This window comes from Hirsutella rhossiliensis (assembly GCF_020360975.1).
Source record: "Hirsutella rhossiliensis strain HR02 chromosome Unknown scaffold00010, whole genome shotgun sequence".
Taxonomy (NCBI): Eukaryota; Fungi; Ascomycota; class Sordariomycetes; order Hypocreales; family Ophiocordycipitaceae; genus Hirsutella; species Hirsutella rhossiliensis.
In genome coordinates, this window is record NW_025408676.1 from 1454891 (window position 1) to 1470045 (window position 15155).

The window sequence follows — 15155 nt, forward strand, 5'->3', positions numbered from 1 at the left end:
GCCAAATCATCCGTTGCGGGCGTTCCGGCTGTTACCGCCTGATTGTGCGAGTTCACCCAGCATGTTGTAATAATGCGAAGAACCTGTTCCGTATGCGCGGCCTGAAGCATTCTCGGCCAACAATTGGTCAAGAGAGCATTCAGTGCCTTGCCTGAAGCCACAATAGTCGAGGGGCGTACAGCAGCGAACGGATCCGTCATGATAGAGTCGATGTTTTGAAGGAGGATCTATTGAAAGAAGAATCGTTAGTCTGCGATTCCTGCTTTGGGGTTGTGCCAATCGGATTACTTCAAGATGCTTGGTAGCAAAGATGCCTAGGCGATCAACAGCGGTAGCCACATAGTGCATTAGGGTTTCGATGACAACGGCATGCGTGGACGTATTGAGGTGGCCAGCCAGGATCCCATCCCGTATGAGTCGATCTAGTAAGCGTCGCTTTCTTTGATGTCGTGGCTCCCGGTCTGCTCTCGCCAGTTGCAAAAGGACGTCGTAGGCCAGGCAAAGTGTGGTGATGCAATTTTGCGCCTCGACCGAGCTCGGGAGGGAAAGTAGTGAAGGAAAGATGGCGTCCTCGAAAAGAGCCCCCAGCCCTGTCGGGAGTAGCATCTCGGGGGGGCACATTTGCAGGAACTTGATGAGAATTTCGAGGCCATTCTCTCTTACAGAAACCTCTGGGTCCTCGATCAAAGTAAGCAGGACGGGCAGAAACAGAGGCCAATTGCCTGCGATGAGTGGTGTCTAAGGAAGTGGTTTAGCTTGTGCCGGGTGGTGTCTGGGCTCCAGCCACAGGCAAAGAGAGGCGTAACGGGAAGCTTACATCGGCATTGTCGACCGCCCAGCGAAAAACGGACACGACGAACGGGTCTTGCTCTTTCCAGCGAGGTCTCTCTAGAGACGACTGATGAGCGTCCCGAGTTTGGACTGGTCTGCCCGAGCGAAGAACCGTGCCACCTGATTGCGAGAAGATGGGACGAATGTAGGCCTGCAGCACGGGTCCAACGATGAATGGGATAAGCTTGCCATTGGACAGGCGTGGTGCTACTAGACCAGTGGCCAGACAAGCAGACGGCTGAGTAGTCCACGGGTCATGGACATCGGTGTACGCAACAATCAGCACGAGAGCCTGGTCGTCAAGAGAATCGAGCCCCGAGCGGGAGAGTAGCTCTAGCGCGGCTAGCACCAACTCGGCAACAAGGGCATGGGTAGCGTAACGGTTGTCTGCGGCAGTCAGGACGTGCGGGTGAGTTCAATTCCAGAGGTCGTGGACTATTGACATACCGGTGGCTTGGCCCAGTGGCCGGGCGATGTCGAGGAGAGCTCGGACGAGGCTCAAGGCGTCCGCTGCTTGCTCCGATTCCTGGTGGAGACAAGGAGGCTGTGGCAACAGGGTCGCGACAAGCTGCAGCACTGCATCGTGGCGGCTCTATACACGCCGGAACATTAGTACACGAATTGATTACTGTAAGCAGAGCACTTGTGCTCTAAACTCTCGCTTGCATACGACATGCATACCCTTTCGTCTGCCGCCCTTGACAGGCCTTTTGCGGCTTCGGTGAAGCAAAGCCGCCGTGCTCCCTTTGGGGCTTCCTCGCCACCGCGGCCAGGACTTGGTGGTGCTTCCTGGACAAGACGGTGAAGACGTTCGCTGTTGGTCGGACTGAGTGCGAGCTCAAGCATGGCCGCAGGCGACGACGAAGGGAGGAAAGGCGGTCGCGATGCCCGACCTCGATTGATTTACGTGTGTGGTTGGTTCCGTAGCCGCAGGAAGGCAGGTACAATCACTGTACGGAGTACTGTACTCCGTTCTGTAGGGAGTACTGTAGCTCGAGATCTCTAAGCGCGCGCACTAAAACCGGTCCTCGCACTTGCCTGCTCCCGCATATCGCCCGCCATAAACCAAGTACAAAGAAGCGTGATTTGTGCAGTATTACTTACCTACCTACTTATGATTCACACTTCGTAAACATCACTTATGTGTAAGTGATCACGTATTAATATATCAATATCATGCAGCTTTTATAACCAGAGATAGACTGGCACAGGATTATTGGCAGTATTTAACGCTTTATTTATTCCTTCTTATCTTAATTTTCTCTGTTTAATATCTATACGCTATATCGACCCGGCGTCTTGACGTCAGCATCCATGTCTACGCGTTGGCCACCGAACCTCTCGGCGGGCCAACCCTGCATGGTCCATCTCTCTTCTACAACGTCCCCGCCCATGATCAGTGTGTGTTCTAGCAGACAACTATCGTCCTTCATCATGGCCCCGCTGAGCAACCTGCTCCCGGTACGCAGGACGCAGCGGCTACCAATTTCAAGCCTATTCAGGTCGAATTTCCCACGGGTGTTTATGTGAGCAACGACACTCGCATCGTCAACCACTACACGATCGCCCAGAGTGATCAGGTCTGGCTCCGTGAACATGAGACTGGGGCAGCCGTTGGCAAAGATTGCGCAATCTTTCCCAATCTTTGCACCGAGGGCGCGGAAGTAGAAGACTATCCAGCTGGTCCCAGTCAAGAGACCGAGGACCCCCTGGCCGCGAAAACATTGTCTCCGAAGCCTTTCAATGCTCAGGAAGAGCTGCCACCGCTGACAATATGACGATTTGTCCCAATCGTAATTGCCCGGCTGTCGTCGGCCAAGGAGAGCCCACTTGGCCGCTATCACGATGGCCAAGGCGAGCACAGCTTGTATCGTCGTGAGAATGGCCATGGCCAAAGAACACAGGCAGAAGAGAAAGAAGGCCTGTGCCCCAATGTTGTTTCTGCGGTCGACCAAGTGATTCATCATTGCATCCACCACCTGAATAGATGAAACACTCGAAACATTCCAGTAGAAGGCGGTGAACACAGCCATGAATGTGGAATAGCAGAAGATCGAGAACGGTCCAAGCACGCGATACGGGGCGAGCTTCATGTAGAAGGCGCGTCCAAAGGGCGAACCGGTTTCAGAAACGGGCGGATCCTCATTGTCGTCCGAGTCGCTGTCAGATGAGGAGTATGGGTCCGGGTTCTTCTCGCGTCGTGCTTGTCGCGAGTATTTTCGCGTCTCAGTCAAAGTATCATCGCTGCTCATGTGTTGAATCCGCGCTCGCATCGGCTCCTTTGGGGGCATCGGGCCATCCCCAGTGAGCGTCACATCGCTGCCCATGGGGTTGAAGCATGTGCGACGATGCTTCTCGTTTAGTCGGTCGCGGCCCGTGGTAAGGCACACGGCGTCGCCGCCCTTGGAGCCGACGAAGGTACCACCTGCGTCATAACTCTTGCCTCTTCGGGTCAAAGAACCAGAGCCCATCGTCGCTTCCTCGCCGATGATGACGCCGGGGAGCAGGCAGACGCGGTCGGCGATCATGGCGTGGTCACCAATGGTGATTCTCTCAGACCCCGTACCGTCCGATGTGACCAGGTGAGCTCGGGAGCCAAAGACGACGTCATTGCCGACATCGAGCAGGTGGTAGTCGCCAACGCTTGGGCCTGTGCCGGGCCAATACACGCGCCTGCCAATTTTGCTTCCCAGCATGCGAAAGGCGACGGACGTCGCTTCGTAGTGTTGTCCAAAAAGAGCAGTTAGCTCGTGGAGCTTGCGGACAGGCATCAGCCTCCTAATCAAATCCACTCGCCACGCCGCGATTGCGCTGTGACTCATCGAAGAGCTGGGTCCAAGCTCGCCGAACAAGACATCCAGGACGACCTTGACGAGAACCGTGAAGGCGAACATGATGAATGGGGCGAAGAAGGTTCTCAGTATGAGTGCGAGGTAGTGGTAGGCAACCCGCTCTGCGGCGGCGAACCAGTCGAGGACGTCTCTCAGGGGTGTGTCGTGATCGTGAGGCTGCTTGAGCACCATGCCCATAAGCCCTCCGGCCCAGGGCAAGAGTGCCAAAACCCAAGCCACCAGGGCCAAGGGCATGGTGAGTAAGAGTGTCAAGAGCCAATGTGGCTTCGCGTGCCCGACAAGAGAAAGACCGCGGTTGGCCTCCTCGGCGTCCTCCATCTCCCAGCTGGACGAGTTCGGGCCAATGCAGGTGTTTGGCGGAATGCGCGACCCGGCTGCGACAATCGACGAGATCCCGACAGAGCTGTTCTCGCCCACGACAATCTTGCCCAGGTACATGGTTGTGTTACCTTCAGCGGCAAACGGTCGACATATACAGCGTGTCAGCACGGCTCCATCTCGTATGTCCAACAGATCCCATTCGCCCAGCGCGGCTCCGGCAAGCTTAACATTTTTGCCAACACGAGCACCCATCAGGCGGCAGTATATCCGTGTGGTGCTTTCACTCACGCCAAATAAACCCATGCCGCAAATGCTTTCGATCTTCTGCACCATCCACCAACGTGAATGATACCAACCCCACATGGGATATAGACCTTCGCGATAGCGGCCGATGATGATCCACTTGGCGGCGATTCCTGCGAAGGGGGCAATGCATCGGACGATGAGCCGCGCCAGAGTTATGCTCAACAACACGTTGACAAAACGGCCAGGCACAGATGCGTGTGTAGACCAGTTCTGAGTGTAACTGAGAGCCAGGACAAACAGTGTCCACTGGAAAGCTCGCCGCAATGGATATACAACTACCAGTGGTAGCAGCTGCAGGGCCATCAGCAGGGGGTTTGTCGAGCTGTTCGTCGTCGTACAACCGACGATGCGGCCGTCGCAGTAATCGTTCGGACCCGCTGCAGCGACTTTGTCGATGTACGCCGAGATGGCTTGGACCGTGCCCTGATTGAATACGATGCTGATCGGCAGCTGCACATTGAAAGTGGACCGGAGAGCCGACAGCAAACGGCCGGCTCGCAAGGAATCACCGCCAAGACTGAAGAAATCGACGTCGGCCGGGATATCTGTTGGGTGCCGGGATAAAACATCTGCGAACACCTTGACAACCCTGCCATCCGTGGTCTCATCAAGCTTGTGCAGCGTTGCGCCCAGTAGCGAATCCAGGGTTTGCCGAAGCTCAGTCTCATCGACATCCCCGTGCTTGTCCGCGGGCATCGGGTCCGGCAAAACGTGAAACTGCTGGGGCGACATATAGTTGTGTAAAGAAGCGCATAATTGCTTCTGCAGCTCAGTGGCAGCCCGGGGCTGCGGTTTAGGAGAAGTCGTCTTGGCCGGAGCCAATATTACATCAAACACATCGTCCGTGGGGTATTTGTGGCAGTGAAACCTGAGATTCGATGGCACTATACTGCTCAACGCTTGCGACACAAGCACATAGTCGATTGAACACGGTGATGACTGGATGGGGACCGACAGTGCCGAGTCTGCTGGCGGGCAAGAGGCCTGCCAATGCCTTCGCAGGTAGGGCATGTCGTCTTCCATTTCTGGAAGGCCAAGCCGTTGGGCGAGTTTGATGCGTAAGACCTTGTTATTCCTCTTCGGCAGATCGTCCATGTAGGCAATGAGTACAGGCCACTTAGCTTGCTGGAGTGACGACCGTAGCGCGCTGTGCAATGCTTTCAAATCGACCCGAGGCGTATTGGCAGGTGTGACCAGGGCCACGGCCACGACCTCCTGCAGGACGCTGTGAGAAGCGGAAAAGGCGAGGGCCTGGCTTACGCGGCCGCGAATAGGAGTGTCGGTCATGGTGGCCGTCATGATGGCGTTTTCCACCTCGAACGGCGAGATCAACTCGCCCCCGCGGTTGATTACCTCTTTACTCCTTCCGGTAATGTAAAGATAGCCGTCAGTGTCCATAAAGCCCAAGTCGCCCGTATCAAACCATCCATCAGCGTTGAATGGTCGCTTGTCAAACGAACCATCGGGGAGCAGATAGCCAGGGAAGACAGGCTCTCCCCGCACGCAAATCCGGCCGACTGTGCCGGGCGGCACTTCGGCTTCTGACTGGTCAAGTATGGTCAGCTCAGGGCCAGTGCTGATTCCCGAGGTGCCTTCACGATCCAGTCGATAGTCGAGCGGCGGTGTTGAGATTGGCATGCATCTGGTCGTCAGTTAGCATGTTTGTGGAGGCGGGTTCGTGCCAGGGGGTATTCTCACTCTGTCATGCCATAGCTGGGGAGCACCACGCAACTGAATGTGTCACGCAACTGGCACGCCAGAGAGGGCAAAAGACCACCGGCGGCGTTACAGACCAATCTGATTCGGCTGCGCTTCAGTGACGACGGGCGTTCCGCGGCTTGTGCCAAGATGACAGTGTGCATAGATGGTGAGGCGTAATACCACGTTGGCTGCACATCCTCAACAACGTCCCAAAACAAGCTTGCCTCGAAGGCGTTACAGCAGACGGTAGAGCCTCCCGAGAAAATTGGAGCGAATATATTCCTCACCAAGCCACCGCTGAGGAAAATGTCAAGTCAGATCGGAAACGGTCTCGTTATGCCGACTCAGCTTCACTTACACATGGTACAACGGCATCATGTTTAGGCAGATGTCTTTCGAGTCTAGGCCCCATGAGTCCATGACAAAGACTACCCCGGCAATGATCGAATGCAGCGTTAAGGGCACTACTTTTTTCGTACCCGACGTCCCGCTTGTGAAGAGAACAAGTCCCACATCATCTGCCGTGTTAGGCGCTGGACTTTCGTCTGGCGTCAACAGAACTTCCCCGCTCGGCGTCGTGAGCGCGATGCCGTCACCACCATCCCACTCAACAAATAGAACCTTGATGTTCGCGGCCTTGACCCATGCGTCGTTGAGCTGAAGTCGCTCATAATCTGCCGCCGTGGTGAGTATGAACTGCGCGCTAGCTTGAGCCACATCGGCACGGAATTGCTCAGGGCCTGCTGCCGGATTGATAGGGGCCGAGGTGTAGTAAGTCGTCACCGCAACGCATGTCGCTGCCAGCAGCGGCCCGTTGGGCAGGGCGATGGCGACCACGGGCTTCCGAGTCGTCACAGAATTGGGCAGTCGGAATTTCTTGGCGAAATCGTGCAAGCCTTGATGGGTGATGGAATCGCCCGATTGAGGGCTTCGAAGTGCTGGATCGGTGGTCCGGCCAAGGAAGTCCGAAAAAGAGTTGTACGAGCGCTTGACTAGTCTTGACGTGCTGCTGAGCAGTGAGGAAAGCTCTCCACCTGGGCTAGACTTGATCTTTTCCGGGAGCGATTTCCACAGACGCGAGTAGCACCTGATCAGGGGCACGGCAGGCCATGGACCCGGGATCTCGGTCAACAGAGTGTGTAGTAGGTGAAGTGGCCGGTGTGAGCGTCGAGACGGGACCGGGATAGACGATAGGATTTCGGTCTTGTCGTGGTAGTCTGACCGGATCGCTCGAAAATGGCTGCTCTGCCGCACCTCGGACGAGGGCAAGTCGTAAAGTTGCCTGAAGAGAGCCGGCAATCTCTCCAGCGGGGTTTGCTCGTCCATCCCAACTGTCTCGTCTCCTGAGCGCTCCCGGTATCTGATTCCGCTCTGCCTGGCCCGACGCAGTGATGCTGGATTCTGTGAGCCAGGTCGATGCTCATCCGTAGTTTCGTTACAGGATACCTGCCCTGCATACCTCAAGCAAGAGCGGACTCAGGTGTGATATAAGGCAATGGGCTGATGGACAGGAAAGGCATGGTTGCGCGTTGGGGGGGGGGCTCTGATCGATCGAAGATCGACACAGCGAAACCAGTGACAACACAACGCATGCCAGTTACAAGCTGAAGTCGTTGCCCATGGCGGCACTCGACGGCCATGCACTGCCATGTATAAGAATGGGGGTCCGAAGCTCCAACCAGTCATCCGGTGGGGCGTGCCGTGAGTGCCGATCATGTTATCGAGGACACTTCCAGCATACATGGACATCATTGGCAGCAAGACGGCGCCTCTAATCCGAGTAGAATGCGGTCCTCGCCCATGACAAGTGAGACATGTCTATCGATCAGGCTAGCATCCGTCCCTGCAGTAGGGTCAGGAGTTGGTGAGACGCGTCGAGGTTCTACTGCGTAAAATTGTTAGTCTCAAGTTGGCTTGTTGATCCATCTCCCTGTGCACCAACCAGCCAATTAACCCCGACGGAGCACCTTAGGCACCGACAGATTCCTGTTGAGAGAAGTCTGAGCTGGCGACAGTAGCAGCTAGGCAGACATCGGGACTGTAGGAGATGGCGCTTTCCAGCCGCCGAAGGAAGACTATGGGACTGCTGTCATGGTCGACGGTCGTAAGCCCAGCGACGTTGCACTTGTGGTCGGATGATGTGAAGGCCTTGGAGAGCTGCCGTGCCTTGCTCCGAATCCGACAAGTCTATGATCGAGCCCAAGAGTAAGAGCCTGTACAGCGAGCCCGTCGGAACGTGGATCCACCTTACTGCCTGACTATCGAGTAGCCTCCCGCGCAGATCGCGAACTCGACCGGAATGAAGGCGCGTTCCCGCCCGCCAGTCTATCACGTCGATAGTGGAATACTGACGGAGGTGCTGGCCGCAAAACAGGACATGCAGCTGTGCGTCATGCCGGGGAAGATCCATGCCAGTGAAGCCTACGGCGTGAAGCACCCCTGATGTCGTCAAGACCTCGTCCATCGAATTCGTGCATGGGCGACGGGCGGTCACTGGTGACTTTCTGCATCTGAGTGTAGGTTTCTGCGCGGCTGTGCCTGGCCCGTCGATTGACGAGCAAAAGACAACCCCGACACCACCTCCGGGTCCTTAGACGTTTAGTGCCTTGCCTGTCCTCACCCATTGAATCGTCTCTTTTCAACCGCATCCGTCGCCAGGATTCTGGACCTCGCAAGACCGGAAACGGGAGACCCTTGCCTTGTCAGTATCCTGTTGGCAAGCTTGCGCATCTTTTCTTACCAGGCTGCCTGGCGGACTGGAACGTAGCCCACGGTTTCTTCCAGCCTCTTGTACCCCTCAGACAGTCGCCACAGCGACTGCCTTTAAGACACTGCCGTAAGCTCATGGAAGCTCGTTGGGGCATTTGATTGGTTGAACATCCGGGCTAGCTGCGTAGGTGGCCTCGACGAAGCCGGCGATTCTGGATGAAGACAGCGGAAAATTCGACTCCGTCCGCGGTGACGAGTCGCGCTGGACGTCAGCACTGGAGATCTGCAGAAAGGAAAAGGCACGTTCTAGCCAACCGCGCTATCCACCGTAAATACCTGGTAATAAGGTGGGCAGTACGAAGTACCTACCGACGTGGGTGGCTTTCGCCAGACTACGGATATAGACTGCAGTCATTCATTTATCAAAAGAAACGAAGTTAATGCTTGAAAGATCTAGTATATCGCCTATCCAATCAACAATCCACAAGATGAGAGAAACTAATCAAGATGGAGCCATGTGTCTTGTACAAGAGCACAGCTGCTAGAATGAGGCGGCTTGGTAACTACTTAGGATCTGCACAAGGATCCTCATTGTTGAGACCCTTACAATTACGCCATGATCAGCAGTAAAATAAATATCCATGGTAAGTCTATGCCAGAATTATTCATCATCAACGCCGTCAATATCAATCGCATCTGGGTTTGCCGGATGCGTTGCCTCGATCGTCACCTCCCCCTTGGAGCTTGCACTCGCAGCCACAAACCCTTCCGGTGCCCTTGCATGCCTCTCGAACGATGCCTTGATGTCAGCAGCTTCGTTGCCGGTGCCATCGTCCACTCGCTGCTGGCTGCGGGCCAGGGCCTGGGATGCGATGAAGTTGACGTCCGTGTTGTATTGTGCCTGGACACTTCGCTTGATTCTCAGCATCTCCTTGAAAGTGTCTTCATTGCCGTGCTGAACTTCAAACTGCTCCCATCGCGTCCAAAAGTCCACATTAGTCCGTGGATCGCAGAACTGGGAGGCATGTCCGTAGATTGCTCGTGCACGATCGATCTCGCCTAGCCGTTTCTCCATGTCCGCGAACTTGAGGCACATCTCCTTTGCTTCCACGTCTGGCAGAGCCGTGATTGCCCTCTCGTAAATCGGTCGGGTAGATGGCAGACCAAAGTTGGAGGCGGATTTTGTGATGTAGAAGTTGAACATATCCGCGCGATCTTCGTCCGCGACGGCTCGTGTGGCCCTCTCGTAGATGCGCATGGCGTGCCGTGCAAGCCCGCGTTCCTCCTCCAAGTTGCCGTACATCAGGTAGATGGTTTTGGCGAATTTGGGAGGGCAGTCCTCCACAGCCTGCTCAAAAAGGTCTCGCAATCTTTCGATGCCGATTTTCCGGTCGACCGCCTTTGTTAGATACAAGTTCCACAGCTCGAATGCCACAGGGTAACTGAAGAGGTCTAGGCCGCGTTCATAGACCTTGAACGACTCTTCGTAGTAATGGTGCTCTTCCAAGAGATTGGCGTAGTTCACCACCGTCTGCGGCGTCGCAATGCGAAGCTCAAATATCCGTTCGTAGACCCTCTTGACCTCTTCCAGTGTCGAAACACTCTCCACAAGATCCACATAGAAACTCCAGAGCTTCCAGCTTTTGTGCACACGCTGTTGCGGAGACAGAGTCTCGTCAAAGTAGTCGATATTGGATCGTTTCGGAGCTTGGACAGCTTTTGCCATTATCCGGACCGCGTCGTCGAAGTTCTCATTGCGGAGCTCCATCTCAGCCCACTCAATCCACATGTCCGCCAGTTCAGCGACGGATTTGAAGGGGACTTTGACGGCTTTCTCCATGATGATGCGGGCGCTCCGCAAGTCCCCGCCTCGTTCGTAGAACCGCGCGTATCTGGCCCAAATCTTGTGAAACGAGCCTGTAGCTCGCTTCGGGTGGATGGCGGAAATGGCATCGGAATAGGTCTGCACAATCTCCGGCTTGTTGTCACCCCAGAGGGCGACCCTCTTCTCCCATTCGGACACATTATTCGGGTTCTGACGTAGGAGGACGTCATTGAGGAGGAACGGACGACGATCCATCAAATGCTCAAATCGCATCATCCTGAAGTCGAGCTCGAAATCTGCATCGTCATGCACGACGCCTTTCTCAGCGCGCTTCGATGCAGCATCCATCAAAGCACTGATGACGGATTCTTCGAATTCCACGTAAGCATCAAAGATGAGTGTGAAGTCCCTGACCGTCATGACAGTCATGATGGCCTCCTCGAAAACGTCTCGGGCCCGTTCGAAACTGCCTTTTCGAATCCAGTATGTCGCTAAGCTGGCCCAAAACTTTCCGCTTTGATCGGCAAAGCGCACGAGACCGCTCCTGATGATGCGCTCCACGTTCAATCCAGTCTCGTTCTTCGTGTCTATTTCCGCCGCATGTTCGACGATAACGTCTACCATCTCGCTCCAGAGCTCGAAATGACCCTTGCCGTGCTTGCTGGTAAAGCGAACGTTGTTCAGGAGATCGACGTAACGCTTAGCGGCTTCAGTGTATGCGCCCGTTCTGAGGAGCAGCTCAATAAAATCCTCCGCGCTCTCAGGATGTATGTGCATGTACCGTCTCCAGACCCTCACTGCCGTCTCTCCAGAAGCAGCATTGGCAAAATGCAGGTAGAGGGTCCATATACGCTTATGCTGCGTGATTGGGAGTGCTCTCAGAGCCCGATCGAAGGTTCGGCGGGCATGGGTGACCACAGGCTGCTGCAAAAGAAACTGCAGGTACATCTCCCAGATTCGAGGCATCTTGTTCAAGAGAATCAGGGCTTTCTCGAAAAGAGTATTGACCTTGTTGTACTCGACGGCCAAGGCGGTTGGATTCAATTCGGTGACATGATTTACCCTAAAGGTAAGGAACTGACTGGGGTCAGCAAGGATGTCCAGCCATGCCGGGCATGGAAACTTACGAGCTTCCAGAGCTTGTATGACCGGGGCAGCTGAAGGCATGCACGAGCCATGACGAAGTTCTGCTCCAAGAGACTACCATGGCGGAACTTGAAATCAATGTATGCTATCCATGGATTGACACTGGCTAGGTCACGGAGAATGGCCTGCTCGTAAACAGCATCATCGCTGGACTGAAGATTGATGTTAACTAGCGGAGTGAAAGACACAACATGCTCAGATATCACCTACAAGGACTTGCAAGTCAGGTCGTCCTGACTTGTAGCCGGCCGACGCCATAGCTGCAGCGGCAGCTTCGAGCAGCTGGAGGACAAGAGTTTATATCGCAACGTCGAAAGTGTGGTGCGGGTTGTGTTTCCAGGCTACCGGAAACATCGCACGACGGTGGGATCAGAGGTGAGTATGGCGGTTTCGTGGCCGCGGGCCTGGCTGCTGTTTCGTTTCGATGCTTGAATCATTACTGTACGAGATTGCAGTACATTTATGGCCAGAGAAGGGTGCTTTGCGGTGTGAAGCTAGCATCGCGGCACGGGCAAAAGTCAAGACCCTTTATAAGGATATTTTCCGATAAGCGGGTCGCAGCTTCACCGAGCCCACTGAGCGACGTCACTCCTGCGCGGGCAGCCGGCTGTGCCTCCATCATTCCCATTCTGAGGTCTACCCGTTGCGGCCATTGATCGCTGGGACAGCACTTTAGCAACGCACTGCCCAACATGTCTAGTGCTGCTGTATGTGGCATCTCCCTCCCCACGATTAGCTCATACCTGATTTAACCTGTGGCCAGGATCGCGAAGCCGTCTTCCCCACCCGGCAGTCGCTGGGGATCATGAAGGCGAAGCTCAAGGGGGCAGAAACGGGACACAGTTTGCTGAAACGGAAGAGCGAAGCTCTTACTAAGTGAGATTAAGCAGTCTCCCTCACTTGCATCGGAACTGACCTTTGCGGTTTCGTGCAGGCGGTTTCGAGGTCGGTCACCCCACTCCCAACTGGAGTTGGACGCCTTATTATACGGCTGACATTGCTGTGTGGCAGAGATTACACGGCGGATTGACGAGGCAAAGAGGAAGATGGGACGTGTCATGCAGATCGCTGCCTTTTCGCTTGCCGAAGTCACATACGCGGTCGGCGGGGACATCGGGTATCAGGTGCAGGAGTCGGCAAAGTCTGCTCGCTTTCGAATCCGTACGAGACAGGACAATGTCTCTGGCGTCCTTCTTCCGGCGTTTGAGAGTTTTCTGACCGAAGGCAATAATGACTTTGGGTTGACCGGCCTGGGGAAAGGAGGCCAGCAAGTTCAACGTTGCCGGGAGACTTATGCGCGGGCTGTCGAGGCCTTGGTCGAGTTGGCCAGCCTGCAAACCGCCTTTGTGATACTCGACGAGGTTATCAAGGTGGTCAACCGAAGAGGTTTGTTCCGTCCACCCAACGTTGGTCGCCTGTCTGCGCAAACTTGGCTAAATGGACTGCAGTCAACGCCATTGAGCACGTCATTATACCACGGACGGAAAACACCATCAAATACATCAATTCCGAGCTAGATGAACTTGACCGTGAGGAGTTTTACAGGCTGAAGAAGGCAAGCATGCCAGTGAAGATCGACTTTGTCTGCTGTGAGTGAGTGTCCTGACATCAAACAATAGGTAGCCAACAAAAAACAACGAGACACTGCCGAAGCAGATGCCGAGACGAAGGCCAAGCGAGAGGCACCCTTGGCCGACACCGGAGCCGCCCAGGATCACGGGGAACATGGCGCTGCCACCACAGATATCTTGGCTGCAGATGACGATGAGGACGTCATTTTTTAAGTCAGTTGCCCGCTGTTGGTTTGCTGGCGTTCTAACAGGCCAGTCGAGGATCTGTCAAGCAGGAATTTGGAGTCACAGGCCGCATCAACACCGGTATTCTTTAACGTGCGCACAGAAGGTGGCTTTGCTGTTTCATTGTACAAACGAGACATGGTGTTGGGCAAGGTCTGCGTCTATTGCCTTTGATATGTAACTTTAAGAACCTTGTCCTTCAGCGTCATCCCAGCAGTATTTTCCTTAGCAGCGATGGCCCCCTGCTCTGCCTCGTACTCCACAAACGCAATGCCCCGTCGCCCTGGCACGAGTCTGATTTCGCGGAATCCGTCGAACCGGCCAAATATTGCCGTCAGTCCCTCGACGTCGTAATCGTCAGGAACGTTCTGCAAGAACAGGATCTTGTTTGGTGGCAGATACTCGTCCGGAATGACCGCTGATGTCGTCACGCCAGTCGATTTCAGGCCAGAGGGCCTGGTCAGCTTGACTGGCCGATTGTCCGAGCCGCCTGTGGCGCCTCTCTTCAAGTTCCTCTGGGCTTCGGCAGCTTCGAGGGCTCTCCGTTTGTCTAGAGGCAGAGCTCATTAGCGCACGTCGATGCGGACTCGGATGACCGATTGCCTGCCTGCCTTACCTTTCTCGGCTTGACGATGTCGCTTGTGCACGGCGTACTCGTCGTCCGTGCATTTCATTTCAACCGTCTTGTCGCTCCTGCTTTGGGCTAAGGAAAGCTTCATTGGTTTGCCGAACAATTCGAAGCCCTGCATCTCGTCGATGGCATTTTCAGCCTCCTCTGCGCAGTCGAATACGATGAATGCTTGACCCCTGGCTCGGACATTCTTTCTGGCCACAACATCGACGACGCTGCCAAATTCGGAGAAAAGTGACTTGAGAGCCTCGGTAAGTGGCTCTAGTTTCACCCTCTCTTCCAGATTCTGCGCGTAGACGCTGTGAAGCCGGTCAGCTTTTAAGCCTCACGATGCGTGTCGGAGTGCAATGACACGCACGTTGATATAGACAGATCACTTGTCATCGTGATTGGGATCTGGCGGCTGATTCGAGTATTTTGTGTCAGTACGTGGAATCGAGCACATGCAGGGGATTCGACTGACCAACTGGAGGTGATGTGCTAGATAAACCCAAGCGCTGGGATTAATGCTAGTGCGGAGAACTAAAAGTAATGAGTATTGCTAATTGTACATATACGTATTGCTATCCGTACATTCGCCCTATTTTTAAGGAGTACTGCTATTTACATAATAGCATATTGCTGTTTGCACACTTACCCCATTTTTAAGATACGTACTAACGTCAGCCACCTAGCTTACAGCATACCCCCCTTCTAGCACCCTTTCTTACTAAAACGCAAGCTTTAAAACACTAAATAATAAATATAAGAAAAATAGTTATGCTTAGTAGCTCCTAGAATACTATTAGTTATTATTAAGATTATACTAGTAACTTATCTAGAGGTATCTAGAACTTTAGCGTTAAATAGTGTCATAGAGTAGACCTAAGAGGGCACAGGCTGTGGTCGCGCCACTACCCCCCTCTGCCACGTACGGCGTGTTGCACGCACGCGACAAAAGGTAACGAATTGACTAAGCTGCCTAGCTTATCAATTGACCACACTTATCAACTGTCTAGGCAACGCCTAGACTCTTATAAATAGGAGGGAAAAACTAA

The 15155-nt window shown here is 54.4% G+C and overlaps 5 protein-coding genes across 5 annotated transcripts; 1 reads left to right on the forward strand and 4 right to left on the reverse strand.

Moving 5' to 3' along the window:
* Positions 1 to 6: 6 nt before the first annotated feature.
* HRG_08491 (tti2 family domain-containing protein) lies at positions 7 to 1677 on the reverse strand (the record flags this gene model as incomplete). Its single annotated transcript, XM_044866962.1, has 6 exons — positions 7 to 111; positions 180 to 227; positions 289 to 738; positions 818 to 1218; positions 1279 to 1423; positions 1513 to 1677. 6 exons carry the CDS (start codon positions 1675 to 1677, stop codon positions 7 to 9), a joined length of 1314 nt encoding a protein of 437 aa, XP_044717849.1.
* A 428-nt stretch (positions 1678 to 2105) lies between these two features.
* HRG_08492 (AMP-binding enzyme domain-containing protein) lies at positions 2106 to 7337 on the reverse strand (the record flags this gene model as incomplete). Its single annotated transcript, XM_044866963.1, has 5 exons — positions 2106 to 5952; positions 6009 to 6041; positions 6192 to 6308; positions 6370 to 6439; positions 6491 to 7337. The coding sequence occupies 5 exons, from the start codon at positions 7335 to 7337 to the stop codon at positions 2106 to 2108; spliced, it is 4914 nt and encodes a 1637-aa protein (XP_044717850.1).
* A 2044-nt stretch (positions 7338 to 9381) lies between these two features.
* Positions 9382 to 11949, reverse strand: HRG_08493 (pre-mRNA-splicing factor syf1; the record flags this gene model as incomplete). The annotated part of the gene is made up of 3 exons (XM_044866964.1): positions 9382 to 11622; positions 11673 to 11843; positions 11902 to 11949. 3 exons carry the CDS (start codon positions 11947 to 11949, stop codon positions 9382 to 9384), a joined length of 2460 nt encoding a protein of 819 aa, XP_044717851.1.
* Positions 11950 to 12383: 434 nt separating this feature from the next.
* On the forward strand, positions 12384 to 13475 carry HRG_08494 (ATP synthase subunit D domain-containing protein; the record flags this gene model as incomplete). Its single annotated transcript, XM_044866965.1, has 5 exons — positions 12384 to 12398; positions 12455 to 12533; positions 12703 to 13077; positions 13140 to 13246; positions 13311 to 13475. The coding sequence occupies 5 exons, from the start codon at positions 12384 to 12386 to the stop codon at positions 13473 to 13475; spliced, it is 741 nt and encodes a 246-aa protein (XP_044717852.1).
* Positions 13476 to 13648: 173 nt separating this feature from the next.
* Positions 13649 to 14502, reverse strand: HRG_08495 (RNA recognition motif domain-containing protein; the record flags this gene model as incomplete). The annotated part of the gene is made up of 3 exons (XM_044866966.1): positions 13649 to 14037; positions 14104 to 14417; positions 14477 to 14502. The coding sequence occupies 3 exons, from the start codon at positions 14500 to 14502 to the stop codon at positions 13649 to 13651; spliced, it is 729 nt and encodes a 242-aa protein (XP_044717853.1).
* Between the last annotated feature and the right edge of the window lie 653 nt (positions 14503 to 15155).